The sequence below is a fragment of the Amblyomma maculatum genome, chromosome 9, assembly GCF_055883805.1.
Source record: "Amblyomma maculatum isolate TAMU_Amacu chromosome 9, ASM5588380v1, whole genome shotgun sequence".
In the NCBI taxonomy this organism is placed as follows: Eukaryota; Metazoa; Arthropoda; class Arachnida; order Ixodida; family Ixodidae; genus Amblyomma; species Amblyomma maculatum.
Window position 1 is genome coordinate 77253469 of NC_139352.1, and position 25812 is coordinate 77279280.

Consider the following 25812-nt stretch of genomic DNA (forward strand, 5'->3'; position numbering starts at 1 on the left):
TGATTTAGCACATTTGTACCTATGTTTGTACACATGCGCATGAGGTTTTGATTTGGACGTGCTAAGGCAGCTAAGGTGCTAATCTGGCCGTTAGCAAAGAAGCAAGCCAGCAACAATGTGCGTAACTGTTTTCTTTTGATAACAAAAGAGAGGTTAGAGGATTAGAGGATTGGTGGAAAAAGTCAAGAGCATAAAGAGAAGAAAAAAAGGGAGGGGGGCAGATACGGGTGAATTAGAAGCTAAAAATAGAGAAGAGATAAATATATTTCTTTTAATTTTTTGGCTAGGCGGCGCAAGCTGCCGCCCGATACAAAGGGCAGAGCCACTATCATCCATCCATCATCCATCCATCCATCCATCCTAGTGCATTGTTTCGAGGTGGTCCATGGTGGTACTTGCGTTGTATGTGTGCTTGTTCTTTTTAAAGGAAGTGAATATACATGCGCCGTGTTTGCATTTAGTGACATCAGGAACATCAACGGGAGATCAGTATGTCTAAAGGAACGCTGTGGATGGGCGATGTGAGTGGACTCATTTGCTCTTACAAGTGTGCACGAAGTAGCCGTGTGATTAGGCTTAAAATGTGTTTTCCGACGATGTGGAAATCTCTCGTGTCTCAGAATATCTGTAAGGCTTGTTTCTTGACTCGCTGTCCTGTACGCAGTCGGTATCTCGTAAGTCCGAGCATAAGCGTAGCACTCTTGTAAGGATGTGAATGATGCGAAATTAGCGCAGTTGTTACGAAGGGAAGGTCTAGGAATCGCGCCATGTTCTTGCCAGATTGAGCCTTACATGGATGAGGCATTCTTGAAGCAAGCCTTCGCCATGATGGGGGAAACTTGCTTGTCAACGAAAATCATCACGAATAAGTTAACCGGGTAAGTAGCGTCCTGTGTACCGCGATCCGGTCCACTGGTTCATGCACGAATACATGCTTGTTTTCTTGTCATTCGCAGGCTCCCCTTGGGGTACGGCTTTCTGGATTTCATTGACGAAGCAACAGCGCAGAGGATACTGCTCAAGTGCGACGGCAAAACGATACCCGGTTCCAACCCTGTGAGTACCAGTGCACGAGGTCGCATCGTAAAAATTACGAGTGGAAGAATACGGAAAAATTTCGCGTCATCATACGCGAGTACAAAATACGTATGTAGTACATGACACTTATTTGCGGATTTTGCCAGGACATGCTTATCCACTATTGAACTCAAAAATCACTGGTTTAAGAGCAGTGGCTGAGTACCCACAACTCTGTGCCAAAGCGTAATGTCCAGCATCTCGTTTTGTACATAGATATGTTGTAGAGGCCTCGAGAATAGGAGCTATGTACGGCGGAATGATGTTACTTCCGCATCTTCCAGAGCATTGCATGTGTTAATCATATGCAATCACATGCATAGCTTAGTGGAAGGAATCGTCTTAATAGTTGGTCAATCATTCACATGTTGAAGCTGTACGTGATGCTGTACGTGAGCACCCCGTACGTGAGGCCAACGTACGGGGTGCTAGCAGTATGAAAAGTGAAGCCATGTACAGATTCAAAAGGCGCAATTCCTTGGTAGCAGAGTAAATTATAAGAGCAATTTCTTATAAGCCAATTTAGGGAATCGGTGCGGCTGTAGTCAGCTATCTCTTAGGGCTGCTAAATTAGCTCAAGTTCTTTTAATACTTGCTTTTTTAATTTTTTAAAACTCTCCTTCCTTATTAGACCAAAAGGTTCAAGCTGAACCACGCTTGTCACAGCAAGGACGCTTCACAGCAACAGTGAGTGTTTGTACACACATTTTCTGCCTTTTTCTGACGTAACACATAATTGCTTCATCCAAACTTTGCCGGTGATCTGGGCACACAGATGTATGTGTGCATGTATGCACGTGTGTTGTGCGTGCGAGCACTTCATGCCCTAAGATGCATGTGTGCTTATCATAGGCCTAAGAAGGAGAATGGAGCACTGTTGATGATTAGCTAATAACCAGGGAAAGATATTTAATAGTGCCTTGTCCATGTCTGTGTTGACAAGAGATAGCATGACTGCATGCAATTCAAGTAAAGCCCACTTTTCATTTCTCCTAACTTCACCTAGCTAGCAAGGTGTGCAAGAGATGCAGTCACTCTTTTACATTCTGTCAGAGTAGTTCAGTATGTTTTGATGTGCCGAAAGCTGTTTCCAAGATAATAAAATGATTAATATTGTAGCCAGGCCACATACTCATCAAAGTGGATCCATTTTTGCCACCATCATTTTCAGAACTGAGCACTCTGCCTTTATTGGCAACTTGACCACAGACGTTGATGATTTGAGCCTGTACACAGCATTTCATTCAAGGTTTCCTTCAGTGAAAGCTGCCAAGGGTAAGTCACTGATTTTTTTATGTACTTCTGCACTCTGGTGGACAATTTCTTTCGTGGTTCTTTTTCGTAACAGCCATTCCGAGATTAACTGAGTCAAGGCGGAAGCTCGGGCAAGTTGGTACAACATTCTAAAGAAAGGTAAACTAGCGCATAACACAGGATGTCGTTTCCTACCTTTTGTCCCATGTTATGTGCTGGTTTACCTTTCTTTAAAACATTCCGGGATACTCGCTTGTAGTTACTGTCTGTTGACAAAAGTATTATAGTGCATAGTGGCTAGGTGCTTTATACATGAGCTGCTGCTTGCAGTTTTAGGGTTTGTGCAATGGACAGTGTGATAGTGGACTGGGCTCTTCTTTGGTTTATGGGCACCAGGCATACTTTGAACAGGGATGTTTGTATGAACTTCCCCTGTTGTGCTATGGCATTTTGGAACGCCTTAGCATGAAATATGCTTTCAGTGTGGGCAGTTTTGAATCAAAGCTGCAGGCTATTTTTTTCTGGTCATGTGACATCAACTGACTCTTCTGTTGTGCTTTTAGGTTTGGGGGAAAGGGCTTTGTTATGTTGTTAGGTCATAGACAGTCTATTCTGCGTGTAAACATAAGCCTGTGTACAGAGAATTGGGATCTGTATAGTACTAAGCCCTCATTGCAGCCTCATTTAATGTGCATGGCAAAATATCTTTTACAGTTTGCTTCACTCAACCAAGGAATCCACAGCCGATGATAGTAAGCACTTTGCTTGTTGCGTACGTTTTGTGTGGCTGTTTTTGCTCGATTGCTGGAAAAGAGCTGGACATTTTTCCATTTTGAGACGCTCGTTGGACGTGTTTAACTGATGTTGATTGATTGGCGGCTTCAGGTGTCGGGATGACGGGATGATGACTGAGGACACTCGAGACATGTATGCCCTCCTGTTTTCAGTTTTTTTCTTCCTGTGGGAATTTTTCAGGCTGCAAGGCCTCGCGTGTGTGTGCATTTTCCTTCTCTCCATGGGGCCTCACTTGCACGGAGGAATGGCCTGGCAGCTTTACAGAGGAGGAAATCGTAAAATTGTACATTGGAGTTGGTGCACCATTTTTCATACATTAGGCCATTATCCTAACCTGTCTGTTTTTATTAGCAGTACATGCAAGGTTGCTTTTCAACTGCTTTCGCCAAGAATTTTCAGTTTGGCCAAGAACTTGCATGAAGTAGGTTTTTAAATAGAAAATATGAACTACTTGAACATGAAGGAATTTCTATTGCATTGAGACCAAATTCAATTTTAGGCAAGTTTAGGCTAACCTTTTCCAAGTCCTCGTTGCACTATTTATGCAGCTCAAAGTAATGGAGATAGTGCATAGTCTTATGTATGTGGATGAAAAAGAAAAAAAAAAGCTTATGGAAAAATTATGCGCAGCTGTGGTTGATTTTACTCAATATTTATGTGGGGAACTGACTGATAGACGAAGTGAAGCTCTTGCTTTGGCATTTAGCTGTTGAAGCAATATTGAAAGAATGCTCATAACATTGTATCTGCATCTGTTCACTGGGGAGCAACGACATAGAATACGGACATGAACCCGACATAAAGCTAGAGTAATCTAGAACAGATGTGATCTCTCTTCATGGCACCTAACAACAGTGACAAACCATCAGTGACAGCATATGGTTACTCCTAGGGCCATCTAATGAAGTGAGAAAGTCTCGCAGAAATGTATCGCTGTTCCTTTTTTTTTGAGCCTCGTGCGGGAAGCCCAGATTGGTGGCTGGCTTCATCCTCCTGCTGTTGGGCTGCTACTCTCTTCCTCCTGTGCGAGTGTGTGTTGTCCCTGGAGAGGGCCCTGGGTGCGAGTGGGTGCTAGCGGCCTTGTGGGGGTGTTGTTTCAGTGGTGCTGGACGAGAGCGGCCAGAGTCGAGGCTATGGCTTTGTGCGCTTCGGCAACCCAGAGGAGCACCAGCAGGCGCTAGACATCATGAACGGCTTCGAGGGGCTGGGTGGCAAAGCCCTGCGCGTTAGCAGTGCCACCCCTAAAAGGTAGTTGTCGCCCCCCCACCCACCCACCCACGTCACCATGCATTCTCTCCTCTTCGCTGCTGCTGTCCCACTCGCACTCCACTGCGGCGGTTTCTCTTCTTTCCAAGGCTTGCTCTGGTGTGGTGTTGAGAGCATGGCATCTGTAATGGGTGGTTCGAGAGTATGGGGAGAAAAATGCCGTGATTAGTAAGGTGTACAAATTAGCATGATTTCACTTTTCACAGAAATGCACAGAAAGACGGAATTTTTGTTATCATTTTATTAGCAGATGTAACTGTTTTGGCAATACGGTTGGGAAAAAGAGAAAAGCCTGCGCGTTTCTATGTTACTGCATCATACCACACTGTGCAGCAATTTTTCTTTTTCGGAAAGGAAGGAAAGAGGCGGAGGAGCGTCCATAACTGGTGTCATTCCACCACGTGCTATAATTGGCGGCACAGTGGTTAGCCTGGCCACCTGGCAAATGGCTCTCTCCATGCTAACCTCGTTGAATTGCTGAAGCAGCTAGTGCCATGTGTCGAAGAGCATTCTAGGAGTCAGGTATGAAGAGCAGGGATGTGTATAAGAAAACTGTTTTCCTCTTGCGTTTCAACTTTGAAAGTTGGCAGTTATTCTTTAAATGTGCCTTACCACATTTTGAGCTGCTTCATCATGAAGCTGAACATCGTACCAACTTGCCCAAATGTCTGTCGTACTGCTATACAGCTTCCACAGAAACATTGTAGTCAAAGGGGAAAAAAAAGCAAAAGCGAGTGACTACTTTTTTATTACAAGTCAACTCCGTCTTGGGGGATTGTGTGCCATACCCGCCACAAGGAAGGCATGCAACCTGAAACTTTTGCACTTAAGACAAGCTGACATGTTCCTTGGAAGTGCATATATTTAGTGCTTGCGGCAGCATGTTTAGTGGTTGTATTTGCAGGGTAGCATCACCTAAACAGAGTTTGTCTCCACTTTGTCATGGTTTATATCTGCTCACTGCTTCATGCCAGCACTGACTTGAACACCGGTCATAGGAATCGTTGAGTGCAGGCAAAAGTGGTAGGCAGTGCTGAAGTTTCATCTTTGCATTTGTACTTTGGTGTCATGTCTTGTCAAAAGCCTTCTCACTTCTCTTGCATTCAAATATTTCTCTCTTGGGGTCTCTTTTTTTTTTCTTAGTGAGCATGGTGCATCATTGTGTTGGTTGCATACACAATTTAATCTGCTTTTTAACCTGTTTTTCACCTTCCACAAGCACCTGTCTTGTGGCTTATTGAATTTTCTATTTAGATTTCTCATGTAAGTGGCTGTTATAATCCACAGACTCTTTCTAGCCTTAGTTTCTTTTCAGAGTATAAACGTGGCCCTGTTGTGATTGAAGTACAGTTATCTCAGGCCTTTACTCTAAAGAGATGATAAAGTACAAGTTTTTCTACTGTTTGTCTATATATATAAAAGCTTGTTGTATCGGGCGACTAAGCTTTATTACCAGTTGAATAAATGCGATTTTAATAGTTGATTTGCTTGCGATATATGCCCATTTGTTAACAGGATAAGCTAAATGTAACTAAGGTTTTTAAAAAGGCAGCGTGTTCTTTTGACTAGTGCAGCAAACTGAGTGATGTTGAGAGTCACATGTTCTAGTCTGCAATATTTCGTTCTGCGAACTTAATAATATTAACTAGTGGGCTAATTAGCTAGCTCTTTAATTTTGGCTTGAGAAGCAAAGGGTGAACACGAAAGTTGTAGATCATCTTGAAAAATGGTTCAACCGAAATTAGTACACGAAGCTACCATTTGCATAAACTGGTTTCTTTACTGGCCTTAAACAAAATTTGCATAATAATACAAGCTTCCATGTGGCAGCGGTGCCGCCTCAGCGTTCCAAGAAAAGCAGATTTTGTTCCCCATTCCCCCTTTCTCAACTTATGCCTTGTGGCAAACTCTTCGGGGAAAAAAAAAAAAAAAAGTCTTGGAGAACAAAATCTGCTTTTCTTTCAAGCCCTCTCCCCGATGGAGAGATTAGTATGTGACAGATGTCCTTGAACACCAATAACAAAGCGACGTGACTTATACTCGTAATGGAAACGTCACAGCTAACCATTTTTTGAGACAACCTACAACTTCTGAATTGACTTTTTTTTTTTCTCTAGCAGATAATTCAAAATTTGATTAAAATGATTAAGCAAGCATTATTAAAAGTAATTAAAATAATTAAACTCCTTGCTCATTAATTTTTGCAAACAAAAAATACTGATTAGGCCAGGCAATTCGACTGGTTTCGCTGTGCCAGGACAGCCATGTTTTTCAAAAGCTTGGTTATGTTTAACAAGCTGGGTTACGTTTAACAGTACCAATTTGAAATTGAGATGTGATGGGATCATGAGCGGACTTTTTTGTTCTTATTCTCTGGTTTTAGGGCCAACGTTCCGACCACCGTAAGCATGGCTACACCTCCGGGACAGCAGACTTACCAGCAGTACTATGGTAGCTATGGCTACAACTACCAGAACTACTACAACCCGTGGCAGCAGTACCAGCAATACTACGCTGGATACCAAGGCTACCAGGGATACCCGGGCTACTACGGCCAACAGCCGGAGTATCCGCATCCTCCTGATCCATCGGCTGCTGCTGTAAGCGGAACTGAGCATAGCTGGGAAACTGTATTCCTTGCTGATATGATCTTTGGTATCTGACTGTGTAGCGCAACATTAGGGGCATGAAAAAGGCTGTGTAACGATATAGTGCTCTTGGATGCGCGTGGGCATTTACTGCATTGGATTTGGAACCTGCTGCATAACAACAGAAAAGGATTTTCGGTGCTTCAGTTCGCTAGATTATAAGTAAAACCTCGTTGATACATCTTTTAAAAAATGCCGGGAAAAAAATGTATTGTCCGAGAAAACGTATGATCCGAACTGCCTAATGTTAAAAGAATTTGACTGCTGGTAGAGGTAAAAAGGTTTCTAGAATTGAGACTTGAATTGAGACTTTCACTGCATAAAAGTGTAGATTAGCATTTACAGACATACAGTATGCACAGCTCCTTTTTTAGCTCGCAGAATTCAGTCCGTATTTGCGTTTTCCTAAGGGAAGAGATTTCGCAACAGATCTGGTTTGCAGAAAGAATGACGAGCTAGGATCGCTTTTTGGTTCAGGATGCTTCGCCCCCTTACACCAGTGACGTGTGAAGAAGCCATTGTGATGGCTTACAGTCGCCGCGCTTTTGCTCATGCTGCTTCCCCCAGACCTGGCCTGCTCGTATGCAAGAGAATACCGTAAAAGCTCGTTAATTTTAACGACACTGGGCCGGGGGGTTCAAATTATTGAATGACCACGAAAAAACTGACAAAAACTGTTTGCGTTACGGTAAATTTACTGTATTTACTTCTGTAATGACTCCCTCGCAGAATGAGCCCACCTCCCTTTTTTGCCACTGAGAATTAAAAAAAAAAAAAGCGTTCATTAGCACGTTTCTCCGTTTCTCGCGTGTTGATTTTTATTTTATTTTTTTAAGCCCGTAGCGCCTGTCGAACGTCATAGCCCTTCATGGGCATTGGCTGGGATTGCGCCAACAGAAGTACCTACTTATACGTAGTTTTCAACTAACGGTGGGTGAATTGACGAGTATTTAGTTGTGCGGGAAAGAAGAGCAGCAGCTGTCGCGGCCGCCAATTTCTACCCTTCAGCGCCACGCTGGTCATGATGGCCTCATTTCTAATTAACGAGCTTTCACTGCCTTTGTAATTATCAAATGGTTCATTCCTGTGCTCCTAAGGCACTGCAAAAGAAGCCACCGCGTTTCTCCTCATGAGGTCATGTTTCTGCATGAACGGGCGCCTCGCCTCGTACGTTGGCTCATTGGTCTTCTTTAATACTTCGCCTCACTGCACCTAGGCACTGCAAGAAAGCAACCGTGGCGGGTGATCGCTGCTGATCAGTTTTTCACATCGCGAGCGCTTGTTAGCATACGTCCGGTTGATCACAGAATGTATTATACGACCACAGTTTGTCGAAATTTCGAACGTAGTAACCGGGAAATCGTGTTATCTGGGAATGTGTTAACCAGTAAAAAAATAGTGTAACTCTGTGGGAGATGTTTTACTGCTTGCGATTTTGAACATGTAAAACGGCAAATCGTATGAACCGGGAACGTATCAACGAGGTTCTACTATATATGGATAGTGCTGTAAGGGGCGATCCTTTTGCTGGCACCTCAGGTGGTAAAACATCTGGTTACAATTTGAAGTAGAATCCTCCAGCAGAGTGAAGGGCTACATAAGGGGCCATTGTCACCAGGTGGAAGCCCGTTTGTAAAATGGGGTGATCAGGGCACTCTGTAATAGCCTTGTGGCCACATGCTTGGCGGGCTTGCGTGGATGCATTGTGTCGCAATGAGAGTGGTCAACGTGCAAGGCTTGGTGGCATAGCCTCTGGCCTTGTCCTTGTGCAGCCCAGCGGCTATGAGGATGCTGCCAATGCTGCCGCGGCTGCGGCAGCAGCAGCAGCAGCAGCAGCGGCAGCCATACCCCAGGGCCCCAACCCACCTCCACCTCAACCAGCAGCTGCAGGTTCCGAGTCGGACAATGAGATCGAAGGTGAGCTGCTGTTGCAGAGGCATATGCATTTTTGAAGCAATAATTAGCCGCAAAAGCATATAATTGTTGACAAAGAACACTGATTTCAATGTTGGTTTGATTCGATTTGCACAAAACTTAAGCTTATCGGGAATATTTTCACTACATTTGCAAAATTTGTATTGAATCGTGGAGATTTTATGTATACAGTCAAATCTCGATATAACGAATCCAGCAGGGCCGCAAGGAATCGTTCGTTATTTTGAAATATCATTGTGATGAAAAATCTGCGGTTATAAGTCAGTGGTCAAACCTAGGATGAAAGTGATGTACTTGGCAGTAGGCATGTGTGTAGACAAGCAAAATCTCAATTGAAAATGTTTCACTAAATTCAGAGCAGATTTATTTGTAGAAAGCAGTTATTTCCTTCTGTTGCGTGCAGCACACATGACCACGCAGGGGTGGAAGCGCTGCTCCATTTGCTCCATTCTGCTCCAAACTGCTTTTCCTGTTCCATCCTGCTCCAAAGCACACTATTGCTCCAAAGCTGCTCCAAATAAGCTGCCTAATTGTATTTGACGTCAAATTGAACCATTGTATTACTTGCAAAGAATGTGATCCAGTCCAAATAACCTGCTTTAGTATTGTAGTACGCTGTCACCATGAGAATCACCGCAAGCTGATTATATTTTTTGAACTGTGCGTCCTTGATTTGGGAGCTGCCATAGTTGAAACGGTTGAAACGGTAGAGGTATAATGCACCTTATGTTTAAATAAAAGTTTTAATCTAGAAAAGCACATTTGGAGCAATAGTAAGTGTTTGTTTACAAGTAAATTTTTAAAGGGGGTCAAGCAATTGGAGGGAATTGATAGTGGAAAAATGCTGTTCATGTGACATAGCACCTCTTCCCAGCTTTTTCAATCGCCTGTGAAGAGAAGTGATGCAGTTACCACAAAGTACCACAAGCCGTTTGGAAACTTGTAGCTATGAGTTCTAGGGCTTCTGCTGGGAAAGCAGGAAGGTGCCGCACCGTTGAGCCTGTTCGTGTCAGTAGCAATTGTGCAATGCCTACGTCAAATAAAAGCATACTTTAATTATTTTGGGGGTGATGCACCAAAGGTGCCAATCACTAGAAACCTTTTCAAGCTTTCTTGTAGTGACTCTACTGACCAGTGTCCAGGAACTTATCGGCTCAGGCATGTGACTAGGAGGGATATGAACGAGATAGCGGAAGCAGCCTGCTCATTGACGTGGATTCCAGACTAGTGGCAGTGCTTGAGCACATCAAAATGACACTCTACAAAAGTCAAAATTTTTCTGTCAAATTTTGTGTTCAGTGATGAAGTTGAGAAGCAGGCATTGCATTTGCTAATAGTCTGTTTGGAATCGTTGCTCAGATCAGCAGTTATTTTAGGTGTTTATACATGTATGTTTTGGTGACTTGTGTTGTCAGAGATTTACATAGTCAGTAAAGCATTGAACTTTGAAAAAAAGGGAATCAAACTGTTTGTTTTTAGGTCAGGAATATAAAATTGCAAATAATTAACACGTTTGATCTTGGAAACCTGCTCCAAAACTTGTTTTATTGCTCCACAAAAAAATAAAAAATCGGAGTTCGATGTGATCCTTCTGTGTCCCCTGAAGTTTGAATATCTTGTCTCAGTATTTCAAAATGATCGTGGCGGTCGATCCGCAGCGGCCGATTCGCTTTTTCCCTATGTCAATTTCTTGCAGCGAAAGCTGCTCTATTTTCTTCTTGGCACCGCTGGCTGCAATCATCGTCAGATCTCGCACAAATTTCGCAATAAGATAATCCGCGACAAAAATAAACACCTTCCGCACGCGAGAATGGCACAGATGACTAACCCGCAAAAGACACATAACACGAAAAAAAGAGGCAGGCGACTAGCATCTGTTTCCATTGGGCGAACAGGAGCACTTTTAGCTGCACTAAAAGTGCTCTCGCGAGTTTCAGCGCCTACCAGTGGTCTAACAGGAACAGTAGCATTGTGTTCTATTGGCAGAGGAGGCGCGCTTTTAGGGTCCCGGTAGCAGCTGAGAGCAATCCTCGGTGCTCCGTCGCCAGCGGCGGAGTACAGGGAGAACGGAGGAAGTCACGTGACTTTTTTGACGTCACTTCTGGTTGTTCGCCCGGAGCCCGGGCAGGACGGTCGAGAAAAATGGCAGAAGATGGCAGCGGTGGCGTTCGGCCGGCAGATACGGGCAACGCAAGCATGGGAAAAGTTTGATCACATGACGCCTGACGTCACGTGCTCCCCCTCGCTACGCTGCTCGGAGAGCAGCGTGAATGTTCCGTTGGGGAGACGAGAACGCGCGTCCTCAGTGCTCTCGTGCTCTGCTCTGGCTGCTCGTTGCTCTTGCTCCTGTTCGCCCAATGGAAACCGGTATAGGTCAGCTAAGCCTGCTAGCTACTACATTTTAAACCACAGCTTTGTGGTGGCGCTAAGAGCGGCTACATCCCACACAGAAACGGCGGTTTCTGTTTTACGCGAGAGTTGCGGCACTGTTAATTTTGGCTGAATTCGTAATACTGATGTTTCTACATTATAGAAGAAAAATAAAATGTGTATGTTATTCTGGAATATACGCTATATTGAAATTTGTAATTCTGAAATATTTTTACATTGAAAACATAGGAAATGTTGGGGATTTTTAAAATGTTCATTAATTTGAGAAATTCGTTAATGTGGTGTTCATAGTAACGAGATTTGACTGTATTGTGAACACTTATCGTGAACTTCATCCACATCTGTGATTACTCATCATCACCCTTCATTTCATATGAACTTCATCCTTTTCCGTGAATCATCGTCATCAACATTTCATGTGTTCGTTCCTCAACGCCATTTTTGGCTATACCATTAAAGCTTGGTCGCCCAGCTCACATGTGGTGGAGGTGCGGGGTATGTTTGTTTTCAGGGTATATGTATTTGTTCCTCGATTTTTATGAAAAGCCTGGAAAGTTAGCAAAATGTGACAGATAGCTGGTTCAGCATTCACTGCATTTCAACTGACATGCTGCAAGTCAAGACATTCTCTGATGTTCTTGCTATGCAGTTGCCACAGGCATATTTACTCGTAAAAAAAATTCTACGCAAGAAATTTAAAACCACCAAATTCACACACAAAAAAAGAAACAGTGTCTACATATGAAGTAATTCCTGGAGTGCAACAAAACAAATTAGGCCAAAATAGATAAAATAGCGGTGAAGAAATTTTCAAAAAGGGATCATGTAGTTAGTATATTGGAATGGAGAAAAGTGCTGATTGTCCTAGGTTTTTGTCAACATGCAGAGCCGACACTGGTCACTAAGCAAGATTATTTGGAATACTTCCCTTGTTGCTTTTAGCAGTGCTACTTCAAGCCTGCATAGAAAATGTGGCATTCTAGTAGGTAAACATATTAAATATTTTAAAACTTTCCTAAAGCATACTTCTTCTGTTGGCCTTGCAATTATCCCTATTCACATTGTTTTGTCCTTGAAAGCAAAAAAATTGGGCAGGTGTTTGATTTGTATTTTGACAGTCACATCCAAAAACACCTTCCTGGGCTATGATTGATGCCTCTATACCCCCCAACACTTAATATCCTTTTCTACACTAACACAACACTGGTTTCCAGGCATATCTTGGTGAGCAGTAATGGCGCCAAAGGGAGGCGAAGCGTAGTGCTATGTGGCACCCCACAAAATTTGCCAGCATATGCCCGTTAGTCGATGGGCATATCTTTTAATACTTGGAGGATGTTACCTTTTAAGACTTGAGGAGGATGCTTACTACTCATGCAAGCTGTATTAGACACCGTCAGTGGTAAGCTTACGCCGCAACTGCATTTTGTTCTACGATATTTTTATTTGGAAGAGTGCATCCCCAGACGCATCGTATGGACTGAAAATTTAACAGCCTCCATCCTTCACTTCCTTTTTTTTTTCCCACGGCATTGAACTAGGAATATTCTGATGCTCTCAGTTGCTCTTGCCGGATTTAATGCTGTCTGGCTCATGCGCCTTACATTGGTACAACTTGTGGGTAATGTTGATCTTGTAATTGTGGTTTGAGGACATGATTCTGGAGGTGTACATATGTATTGATCACTTTGATCACTTGCTTTCAAGAAACCCTTTGCAGCTCTGTTCTTGTAAAAAAATGTTTGCTTGTTTATTGTATGTTGCTGCACATCCATTTTGCTGCATTTTTTATACTCTTTGCAGATCATGACATGGGCATGCCTGACGTAGAGGCCAGCAACAAGCTCCTCCTGGCCCGATCTGAGGTAGGCAACCAAAGCTGTTAAAAAAAACACCCCTTTCACTACGTCGAAAGAGGTGTTTATTGTTCTCTGTCAAATATAGGCGGCAATAAACAAACCACCATCACAGCGAAGAAACACATTATTACCATGTATAGGATGAAAAACCGCAAAAGCAGGAGCGCATGCAAACGTGGAGAGAAACGTTTAGCCCACCTCACATGGCTTCATGCTCTTGAACGGCTGAAAGGTTGGCAACAGCAGTTTTTTTGGCAGGCATGTGGTCGTGCACGTACATGGCTCCACGCCAAAAGACAGAAACTGGAGAAGCTACCACCTCTCGATGAAGATGCCTTTCCATTTTTGAAGGGAAAGAGAGGGCAGCGGCAGTGTGGGGATGTGAAAGGCAGTGGGAGCGGTGTGTGTGCCCTCCGCTTCAAACCTCCAGAACAGAGCTTGCTTTACGTTGTGATACACTCTTCCATCATTTTGGGACGGGATTATGTGTATACCCACTGTATAAATAGAAAAATAGAGAGTTTTGTTGCACTCATTCATGCTTGAAGATTCTGAGCACAAAAGAATAAAGACTTATTTTACATTCATCTGTTATGAAAGGCCGAGAGGATGAGCGGTATTAATCGCAGAGTTAGTGAAAGCCGAGAAAATAGTCTGTCAGCCCTGCCACAGTGGTCTGCCATCTCATTTGCTTTTGACTTTGTACAGTGAGATGTGGTATTAAATCAATGGAAACTTTCTCACTTCATGTTGATAACTAGGTGATGGTGCTCAGAAGCTTGATTTGTTCTTCGTTTTTAACTATCACAAATATAAAGAACAGGTAATTTGCTTGATTTGTTCTGCAAGTGCTGCTAGAATTCATCATGAGAGTCAGATAAAGGCTAGAGGGTGGTGAGAAATATGACCAGATCGGCCATTTTATTTGCGACGTCCCTCCATTAAAGCCGCATTTTCTGAGACATTGTGTTGCTGAGGGTGCCTTTCCTCGACACTTTTCAGAATGCTGATTGCACAGCTAATTTGGGTGTAACTTTGCATACGGAGTATTATAAGCTCCAGAATTAGCGGCTTTCGGTACAAAACTGGAGAGGTTTTTTAATTTCTTCCTTCTCCACTCTTGCAGGACCTGTACACTGCATTCGACAGCAGTCGCTGGCTCCCAACAGAAGGGCTGGACCCTCCACTGGTGTCTGTCAAATGATGTGCGAAAGGAATAAATGTGCTGTGCCGTTACACCTGAGGTGCCATTTTTGGGGCTACAGGACTCCTCTGTGGCCGCATGCCATCGCAGTGGTAATTTTACTCTATCGATTGTAAAGTGTCGACATTGTGTAACCTCATTACTCAGTTATGAAAGAGCACTGAATAAGGGGGAAGGGGGGACTCCTCAGTTCACAGGTCGAGCCTTTTCGACAAGTGGGCTCCTGCAAACTGAGGCTTCCCCCCTGTAGCCTTGTTCAGTGCTATTTCATATCGTGTAGCCATTTTCCTCTCATTGTACCTGGATTCTCATTACTCGGTGTCACTCGTGGATTACGCAACCCATTTTTTGCACACCGTCGGGAGCACAGTGTCTGCGGTTTCCGCATTCCTAGTGTGGTGAAGGTGTGGAAACCACAGTGGAGTTGGAAGAGGAGGTGAGTTTACTCAGCCGTGGTTAGATGTGGCACTTGTGTCACGATCACTTTGAACCAGTGAGGGGTGGTCATTTACCGCATTTTCACGATTTGAAACAATCCCCTACCGTTGTCGCAAAAAAATTGTAAACTTTGCATACAAATCTAAGCACCTTTTCTGCAAGGAAGAATGCGTATCCAAGGGTGGCCAGCGCGCTTGCTCACTCTGCCATCGAGCCAGAGCTTGCAGGGGGCAAGAAATCTTCAGTGTCATCTCCGCCTTTATGTATTGCTGTATTCTTACTCTACACTACATATGGTAGCACAGAACACTGAAAGGGACCTCAAAATTCTATAAGCGTGTTGTCACGTGGGCCTGGTATTGGCGGTGCTTAACAGGTTTCACGGGCATCGCGGGCGCGCATTGCTTGGTTTGGTTTATGGGGGTTCATTTGAAATAACGCTTCAAAGGGGGCTAGACGCAGAAGTCTCCTTCTAGCCCCAGCGTGAAGTCTGAGCTGTGACTTCCAACCCATGGTGCGAGAACTCTCCACTGCGGCGGGTTCAGAGGAGGTCTCCTGGTTATGACAGGAGAAAAGAGGGAAAGCCGCGCAGCGTCGTTGTGGGAGACTGGGAGGCAGTGGGTGGTGGCCAGTGTACCATTTCACCATCCTAACAGCGCGTGCTTAAACTCGCTTGGCAGTTATGCGCGGCCGTTACAATGGGACGGGGGATTCACGTGTATCCCCACAGGTTATAATCTAGAGCACTATAGTTTGGTGTTAACTGTTTGAGAGCCGTAACGGAAGGCGGGCCGCGTTTGTAAAGGATTATCTGCAGCTTGAAGTTTAAGCGAACTAGGATTGCGTGTGCCGTATACGTTTGGCAAGTTTTATTGCGGTAGCAATACTGCGCCAGGTTTCGAGCCGTCGCGTGGTCCCGGCGGAGGCCACGCTTGACCTTGAACAGCTGAGGAGGAGGAGGATTAGAAGAAGACTGGTAACTTACGCTCTCGCGTCATACTCTTAAAGGATGAGCTTAAGTGTCCCCAATAATGTAGCACTTTACACTGGTAGGGCGGGATAGGGGAATAATGTAGCAGGCAAAAGAAGCTTTCGCCGTTGCTATCGCAATTCAACTAGGGTTAACCAGAGTTAAAACCCAACTAAATTTTTCTTTTCCAAATAAATTATTTCTTGCGGCCGTCTCGTAGAGATGCCGCCGCGAAAGGGGGAGGGGACGGAGTGGTTTAGTTATATTTTTCAAATTTAAGCACCCCTCCTCACTTTTGGCATCACGACCGGGAAAAAAAGAGGGTCTTATAATCGAGTAAAAGCGGTGCATGGCATAACCTTAACCTTTTGAAGTCTCGAAACATTCCAAGTGCGTGATATTGCAAAAAAATTACAAGGGTTCAACGCTGCTGAACCAAATATTGAGCGTAAGCATTAGCTGCGGATGACCGAGCGTTCTTCTCTTTTTCAACCAACCCATATAAACGTGTCTTAGTGGCATATAGGGGTAACGTGAATGCCAGGGTCCTAGCAGGCTGATTCTGACATAACCGTCCCATGTGAAACAAAGACCCAAGTTGGCAGCTCCTGCCAGCCCGTGTGTCACGTGGGGTGTGCCGTCACAGCGTCACGTGGGTAAGAGGTAACTGCGGCCGGGTCACACGAAGGCTAGAAAGTGCTAGTAGTATTGCTTTCGCAATAAAATGATTTACATATGGTAACATATTTTGCTTGGGTGTCTAGTAATACGAATTAAACACGAATTCGTGTTGTACTGTCGCAAAGTTTAGGAAACAAAGTTGGTGAGAGATGGCAGGCGACAACTTGCGCGCGGATCTCTACATTGCTCGTGACCCTCGCAAGCTGGATTGTTTTTCATCGCCGCCAGGTATTCGACATTAACTGTTGTCGAAATTATGTTCTCGGGCCGGAAAAAAAAAATTCTGGTCATACATCCACCGCCTGGCGGCGTGGACGTCAACCTTCACTTCGGCGGTCGAAGCATCGAACAAATCCGGAAGGTGATCTCCGGTTACTTGGCGTTCCCATCAATCAACATGGTACTGCTAAGGATTGGATCCAACAGCTAAAATCTCAATGGAAGCCAACGCTCCACTTAATCAAACGGCTCAGCAGCAAGAGCGGGGGCGCAAGGACGGAGGTAGCGCGTCGCCTCACCGTAGCTATTCTGCTCGTTCCGCTACGGTGCCCCTTACTTTGACTTGACTGCAGCCAATTATAAGACGCTTGGCTTACTTTATAACTCTGCCTTGAGGGTTATAATTGGTCTACCCGTACACACGCGCATCACGGAGCTTCACAGATTCACTCAACTCCCACCAGTGGATGCACTTATTGCTACGCATCGAGCCAATCGTGAAACTCCCCTGCGATAGACCCAACGGGCATCGCCTCCTCACTCGAATATTTGACGAAGCAAACCTTCACTTGCCCATATTGGACCACCTTACGGCACCATGGACAGAAACATTGGTAACGGATCCAAAATCCCTTCCAACCAACACCAAAGGGCCAGGAAGAGATCACCGACAACGCCACGTTTCCAGCCTAATCATTTGGATCGGCTGCAATACTCGACGCGTGTTCTTTAATGCGGAAGCATTTCTTTTCTTATGAGTGGCGTCACCAAGCCTGTCAGCAGAGTGTGTCCTCACGAACGGAAACAAGAAATAAACTGCCTTAACTGGGTTTCTAAACCGCGCCAGAACGTCTTTATCAATTTCCAACTACAATACGCACGCGCTGTGCAGTGATATCGTCATCTCCGCCTGCGCCGCTCCCTCATTCAACCTAGGAAGCCTACAAAGAAGTCTACATAATTAGGAAGCCTACATAATTCAACCTGAGTGAATACGCCATCTGGGCTAGTGCGGACGAGGTCCGCGAGCTTAGTTTCGGGCGTATCCACCAGGCGGCTTGACAGAACTCGCAATGTTTCCGCACTTAAGAAGACTAAAATGCACCCTTGTCATTTTTTTTTTTCGGTAGATATGTGCACCCCTGTAATTTTTTTTTTCAATAGGTGTGCGCACCCGCGTAATTTTTTTTTTTTCAGTTGTTTCAGTTTGAATAATTTCGGGTAAGCTTATTCAGTGTTATTAAAAGCCCGTGTAACTTTAATTTAGAACTAATCCGAAAAAGAAGTACGAGGGTGCTTAAGCTTCGCCTATAGTGGCCTTTAACAACGCCTTTTTAGTCCGCGAATTTGCTCAAAATTTGCTTAAATTGCTACTGTAACATCAGTACAGATCCCAAACAGAGTCATACGCACTACAACGACCCTTCGCGACCTATGCGCCGCATGGCCGCCTGTCATGCAAAGGGCCAAGGACTGAACCTCAGTGCCTACAAATTTATTTTAATCGATCCTGAAATACCCCTACCAATGTAACCTCCTCGCCAACTTTGGCTCCATTTGGACCCCCCATTTCGTTAGCTTTACTTGAATCTTCTGGGATTTTTATCAGCGGTCACCGGGCTTTCAGAAGAACGAGCTCCGTGCGCTGTCACGTAGAAAAACACGATTCAAGTTGATTGCGATTTTACCCTAGGCGGACACGGCCACACACTACACCTCTTTCGAACACTCGGGAGGAACGCTTAGGAACCAACAATGCAAACACGGGGGTCAGCTGGTTGATCATACTGCGCTACTTGATAGACAGAGACAAGTGGAAGACGACACACGAATGGCATTCGTGTGTCATTCGTGTGACATTCGTGTGACATTCGTGACGACATTCGTGTGTCGTCTTCCACTTGTCTCTGTCTATCAAGTAGCGCAGTATTCCCCAGAACGCTTAGGAACGACGCCCAAAATATATCTGCGGAGGGCCGGCGCTTTGTTTAATAAAAATAATAATAATAATAAAAAAACGAAATGTCCCTTTAAACTACGTTAGACTAGATTTTACGCGTTACATTCGGAGACTCCACAGTTTTCTCAAGGCAGTTTAGGTATAATGACAAAACATTTCATAACTATGGTAGGTATATAGTAAATTAAACGTATATTTGTTTAGAATGTTCAGCCTTTTGTTTGTGTGTGCCCGTGTATACAAGGGGCGGCCTGGGAGTTTGAAATAAACGTTTAGAAGCTGACTTTAGCTGCAATTAACGTGTGTCCCAATGACGCGCACAGGGTGCTAAGGGACTATTTTTCCGACGGCCGCACAAACAGAAATATTGTACTCCCAAGGCTTTGTTATTATGGCTGTTATTCTGGCTAGTACTTTATCACATACAACTTCCACTTTCTAGCCTGAATATTGTATTTACTTCACTTTTTGCTTTTTTTTTTTTCTGTTCAATGATGTCTGTATGTTGAACTGCTTTTTATCCGTTTCTTATTTATATTTTAACTTTAAACGTTATATTCGAATCTTTGTCCCGCCTTCAACTCTATTTCTTTATTGTATTTCCCTCTATTTCTAGCCTGTGTTTTAGATAACAAACACTTGTTGCGCCTCGAGAGAGAGAGAGAGAGAAATAGCATTTATTTCACTCGTCAAAAGGTTGGTGAGGATCCGAGGCGAAGTTCTGTCCCAACCATGTCCTCCCCCTCAGCCGTCGACCTGGATCCCTTGGATCTTAGCAGCGGCCAGAGCAAGACGGATGACTTCTCGTTGCCCTTTTTCGTCCTGCTTGAGAAGTAGTGCCTCCCAGGACTCATCTGTTCGGTCAGGTTCTAAAAATCTAGGACACGTCCATATCATATGGATCATGTCCGCTATGCCATTGCAACGTTTGCACCTGGGGCTAAAAATTTCCGGGTGCCACTTGCTGTAAAGCTGGGGGTTCGGGAATACTCCAGTCTGTAGCTTACGCCACATAACCTCCTCGCTTTTGGTGAGTTGCTTACACGCTTTTGGTAGTGGTTGTTTTATTTTATGTATACTTCTTTATTACTATGGTCAATGACAGTTATTCGTTGGTTTTTTTTTTTTCGTGGTGTGCTCTAGAATTCTCTCAACGTGTATACAAGATATGCTATTCGTTGATTTCTTGTTCTCCGTAACACATTTCGTCTCAGTAACATTTCGTGTGATATTTGTTACTTCTTTAGTGTTCTATCTGTGTGTGTAAAATTTGTGTGTGCATTTTTTTTTGTGCTGCAGCACGAAGACCACATAGTTGTTCGTGCGCACATTAAATAAAAATTTATTATTATTATTATTATTATTATTATTATTATTATTATTATTATTATTATTATTATTATTATTATTATTATTATTATTATTGCAGACGAAGGCAAAGGTTCACCACTAAGGCCAAAAAGAAAAATGCTGCTGGTAAACAAAAAAAATTCAAGAAGAGTTCTTTGTCGGGCTGGTTGGTTCATGTTGAACGAAACGAAGAAACAGCGCTAACAGATGGAACCCTTCTGATAGCGCTGGTTCTTCGTTTCGTTAAAAATGAAAAAAAAAAAAATTATCACGGTTAACATGCGGAAGCGTGGAGAAAATATTCTGCGCACCAATATGACTGCTGTAGTGCTGGTTGGATTGCTTCAACCACGGTCATGGCTTCAACTGTGCCTCGCAAAGCAATGGTTATATATTCCCTTCCCCAATTCTGAGGCCTTTAAGGCTACATTGACCTCATTAGACTGAGCCGCTGGGACGTTAAACCCCACAAACCAAACCAAATCTTTATTTCTGGTAATATCGAACAGAGCCAGGCAGCTTATGCATCTCGCAGGAGCCGTCAGATGGGAACATACAGGGCCGAAATATCGCGTTCTGTTCACAGGTCACCGCGGTGTTGCGATCTCGCGGTCCGCTCCGTCGCTCGTCAAAGAAAAAAAAAAAAAAAAAAAAAGAAGAGCCTGCTCAGGCGTCTCTTGGTTACTTCGCCAGTCCCATCTCGTGTGTGACCTTGGGAGGAGCTCGACTCGAGTTTCGGAGCTCTGGCTGCCGTCGGCTGCTAGACGCTTGTTATCTGGTCGGCTCCCCGTGCGGAGAGGGGCCGCCGGCCGTCTGCGAGGAGGTAAGAAGGGCTGAGAAGGAGGAAATGTGTCGGGCGGGGGAGGAGTAAAGGAGGAGGTAGAGCAGCTGCCCACAACTGAGCGTAGAATGCGATCTTTCCATCAACAACACAACCAAAGAGCCCAAAGCAGTGAGAAAGAGGATGCGGCTGAAAGAGCGGCGGCTTTGGGGCTGCCCTCTCCACTGATTTGGAAACGCCCTCCTCCCTACGAACGGTTCTCGACGGTCCCGCTTGCTCATAACTCCCGCGCGCATCGTCGGGAGCATGTCGCGGTCCGGTGTTTGCTACTGCTGCTGAACGCTGGTGCGGCAGCGGCGGCGAGGGACTGTAGGGACTGTCGCTGAAATGTGAGTACACGTGACTTGATTTTAAAAGCTCGCGGAACTTAAGCCTCGGAAAAGCACTGCTTGGAGTTAAAATATTGTGAACTCCGACGTGTTGTGTTGGGTTTTATGGCGCCGAAGCAGCTACCGCATGACTACATTTTTTTTATTCTTTACTCATCGTTGTTAATCGTTTTTGTATGCTCGGTTTGCTTAATGTTCTTTCTTCGTTCAGAATTTGCAAAGGAATCACGAATGCATTTCCTGCAGGAATTGGGCTGGCGTGTAAAGGCATGTTCTGTGCCAAAAACATAATTGGGTTCATCAGATGATAATTTCGTTCACGTCGAATCCGGCTGCCAATTATCGACGTTTTTTATTATTTTTTTTTTTTGCCGAATCGCATCGTCCTATTAGAAGCGATGAAAAAAAAAAAATTGAAATGCATCACCAGGCAGAAACGCGGCGTAAATGCTAGACCGCTCCCAATCGCCCCGCCCCTGCCCTCCGGGAAAAATTTCCGGCAACCGTACGAGTGGTGTTTTCTGCAACTTAAAGCAATTTTACACCACCAGCTTTATAGCCTTCGTCTTGAACTTTTAAGTTGCGCATGTTCGTCTATGCCTTGCTGCGTGGATTGGAGCCGGGAGTGAATGATGCAGTGTTCGCAGCTGCACGCCTGATAGTGCCGACGTTGTAGAAGGCTAAAATGACTCGTCCGCCGTCTTTAGGGAAAGCGGCTTGGTTCAGAAAACATGCTTATCAGGCCCATCTTTTTTTTTTTTTTTCGTCTTCTGTCGATCTGCAACGCTTTCTGCATGGCCTCAGCATTAGCACAGCCCGCGTCAGCAAGTGGTTTAGAGCGAAGTAATAAAAAGAAAACAGAAACCATCTTGAACATTCCTGGAAGCAGAGCGTACGGGAACTTTACGACTGTAACGAAATAACGGCTATAGCGAAGTTATATAAAATACCCTTTACCGAACACACGTTTTCCTTTCTGTTCATTCGTTTCGCGGTGCTTTGAGAAGCCGCCCGTATTCAGACTATATCCATATTGTGAACGCATTTAGTCGGAAAGCCGTCCGAGCGCATTTAGTGTATGTTATTTTTAAAACCTTCTAATCGAAAAATGCTTCCAACTCTGGTGCCATGTTATCAATAGCGAATTGCGGAAAACCTTTTCAACTTGTCACCAAGTGTCGCATCCCAAGCCTCCCTGAAAGCAACACTTGCTGTTGGGCTAGTTAGTTCAAATCCATACTTGGGAACACAGCGCGGAACAGGACGCAACACAAGAGAACGAAGGTAGAAGGATCGCCCTGAAAGCCCATATCAAATCTTTGCTCTGATCTCTAGCACCCGGTCCGTTAGAACATTATTTTCAACTTTAGCTGTTAAAGCGAAAGTTCCCTGCATAAACGTAGTATTCGTGTCTGTCAAACGTCCGTGCATGCGTGCGATGTTGGGACGGGAGCTTAACCTAATCCACCCTTGCTCTCTTTGCATAGTATGACGTCTTCCATCGTTCTATAACTGCTTCTCCTAGAAGCACAGGGATTTTCTTAACAGTAAGCTTTCTTAAGTTGAAAATGTTTGCTTCCTTTTTTTTTCTTCCCTGCCCGATTCGCGTTGTGCTGCAGCGTTCGTCGGCGGCCGGAGACAGAGATGGCGCGGATCGCCTTGGCGGCGGCGCTATTGTGCGTCTGCATCGCGGTTTCATACGCACGGGCCCAGATCCTTAACCCGCCCTACTTCAACCTGGCCGAGGGGCGAAACATCTCGGCCACAGCCACATGTGGGGACCAGGGCACGCCAGAGCTCTACTGCAAGCTTGTCGGCGCCAACCTCGACAAGCAGGACAATCCAAACATCAACCTCATCCAGGGACAGGTCGGTACAAACGCGCACGTGCAGCCGGCAGAAGTTCCTTATAAAGTGCCTAGCCTTTTGCACGTATAAAGCGAGAACCCTTTTTCTCTGTGTGCAGCTGATGCCTTTTGAATTAAGCTTTACCAATTTTTCATTGAGCCATGTGAAATGAGCGCTCGCCACGAATACGGAAGGATTTGTTTAACATCTTATTGGTTCAAATCCTTGTGAGCCGCTTGGTTTGCATTGGCTGCTCTTCGAGATTCTGCGTTTATTTTTTTACCTCCCACGGACCAGGAAGTCTCCTGTTTCTGGCATGCAAGGCAGACTAGAACAAGCTCAGTAGCGTGGTTTTTTGGGCTTGTTTGTACATGATTCCAATACACTATAGCGCAGCAAAAGACGAGGACACAAGAGCGAGAGACGAACACCACGAGCGCTCGTGGAACTCGATCATGTCCGTGCTGTATTGCTGGAGTGAAACAGGACTCCTTGCACGAATACCTACAATTCCAAGTCAGGGTCCATGAAGGAGCATATCATCTTTTCTTTGAATCCTCATGAACGAGAGGCTATGATTGGATTAACTTCCGATACCAGATCAAGAAAAAAACGAATGAGTAGTTATGCCTATCGCACGCCGAGCACCAACAACGAACCGACATGATGAGGTAGCATGGAGAAAGAGTGAGGATATAGGTGAGTGTACTTAGACAATGAAACAGGTCTAAACTGTGAAATTACTCTAGTACCATCCTAAAGGGCATCTTCGTTTCTCTGTTTTAACCTATTTCCATCCATATTTCCGCCATATCTCCGCCATGTGGCGTCGACATTGAGCAGTGATTTCGCGGACCCCATCTAAAGAACACTGAAGATAAGGGTCACTGCGTTTCGAAGTCCTCCGAACACACAGGAGTCATTTGAACCTCTGTAAGAGGCTACGCTAAATTTACGCTCTGCTAGAGGTGTACTTTTTTTTATTCGTCAAGTTTGTCATCAGCATAGTGAAAAGGGAGCGGGGAGTAGGAGAAAGCTAGAAGCAGAAGTGTAAACAGGTCTCTCCTAAATAATCGCATAAGTTGCCGATAAACCGATTGTCTAGCGTCCACTTCCTGTAGTCACAGTCAAGGTCCCACCGCAGGCCTAGTTTCCTAGGTAGCACTGTCTCACGGATGCCGTAGCTGGGCAGGTCCACTCACATTACACAGTTGCTGTGAAGCACCACAATGCGGGCACTTTTCGGTCACTTGAAAGCGTTCGTCTTGCATGCTCCATTGGGGGCGTTTCTAACGTATACACATCAAAGTTTGGTTGCAGTTTTCTTCTTATTGATGATACGTAAGACGTTACTGTAAATAAATCACCACGTGGTTGTTGCCTACGAGTGCTAGATAATTGAATTTCATTTTCTCAGTATAGTTTCGGTTTCAATACGTAATACGTTACTGTAAATAAATCACCACGTGGCTGTTGCCTACGAGTGCTAGATAATTGAATTTCATTTTCTCAGTACAGTTTCGGTTTCAACAGCCGAGCGAATGTTTTGACGTCAAAGTGGAGTCTAGGTCACGTGAGGTATGAAAAAAAAAAAAACTGCAACATAATCACTGCTTCGTCACTTGTCACTCCTGCTCCCAAGGAAGGCTGCCTTTAGCGTTGCGGTTCAAAACGGCTAATGAGCGATTTTTTATTTTTTTTATTTCGCTAACTTGCCATAAGGCATACTTATGAAAAGTCATGTAACTCGTTTTCTGCCAGAAACAAGAGAAGGCTTTTGCTTTTAGTGTTATCCAATAGCCACTGAGAAATCCTCCTCCCTCGTCGCCCTCGTCCCTGCTCAAGTCCACGGCAGGTGGCGAACATTCACCTTTACAGCCGGTGTAGAACATTTCGGGCAGGTGGGCGGTCTTATGTCTTGAGAGTCTCATCGGCCCGCGACCGACGGGGTAAGGGCCGCCCCAGCTCTTACCCTTCTAAGGGATACCTTCTCCAGTCTAGTTAAGTTATGGAGGAGGGGATAAGTGCACAGAAGTAGCGATTACATCGAAGTTTTAGTGCCAACGTACTCATACGGTCGTCAGAGCTGAGCATCGATTTTACTTGTGCCTGATTTTGGATTGGCCCGCCACATCGTGACGTCAGAGTCCACATATCCTGCACTGTAAACCCTCCAGAAAGTTAAAAAGAATGGGCGCAATGGAAGGTACTGACGCACGCTTGAAATGGGTGCGAGGCTACTTGCTACACCCATTAAAAGGGTGCATCTGTACTTCACTGCACCCTTTCTGGAGGGAGTGAATTATAGAGGCGGAAAACATGCGATTTCTTGTTTCGGGCGAAAATAAACTGTCGGAGTGAAGCGGATTCAAACCCAAGAATTTCTCCTGGAAAGCGAGTCCGAATCGTCGTAACTATCGCCATAGCCGATCGCCCCGCGTGCAGACTGCAGTATGCTCGATGCTTGGGTATTGCGCATAATCGTCATGAACTTTATCTCTGTGGAAAAGCTTTCGCACTTTCTACTCGGTTTAAGCATGTTTAAAACTCTATTTTCGCACCCCTCATGTAATTCCTGTACTTCACTTTGACGTCACAGCCATCCCTCGACTGTTGAATGCAGAACAGGCAAGAAAAGAGGTTCGATTATTTTTAGCGGTCGGGGACACATAACTAGTCGAGATTCGTGTATACAGTAATACCTTTCGCATCATTACAAAGCGTTAACCCAAAGGCGCTTTATTAAA

At 44.7% G+C, this 25812-nt stretch overlaps 2 protein-coding genes across 2 annotated transcripts in view; both read left to right on the forward strand.

The window, feature by feature from the left end:
* Positions 1-349: 349 nt before the first annotated feature.
* LOC146179494 (tRNA selenocysteine 1-associated protein 1-like) lies at positions 350-14463 on the forward strand. The gene is made up of 10 exons (XM_084579123.1): positions 350-521; positions 781-878; positions 957-1056; positions 1709-1764; positions 2249-2352; positions 4227-4374; positions 6776-6992; positions 8813-8957; positions 13170-13231; positions 14352-14463. Exons 1-10 carry the CDS (start codon positions 492-494, stop codon positions 14427-14429), a joined length of 1038 nt encoding a protein of 345 aa, XP_084435249.1. The 5' UTR covers positions 350-491; the 3' UTR covers positions 14430-14463.
* Positions 14464-21008: 6545 nt separating this feature from the next.
* Positions 21009-25812, forward strand: part of LanA (laminin subunit alpha) — a 77435-nt gene continuing 72631 nt past the window's right edge. The window contains exons 1-2 of the mRNA XM_084579124.1: positions 21009-21217; positions 22837-23086. Coding sequence (XP_084435250.1) covers positions 22862-23086 — 225 coding nt within the window. The 5' untranslated portion in view covers positions 21009-21217; positions 22837-22861. The remainder of the gene's footprint in view (positions 21218-22836; positions 23087-25812) is intronic.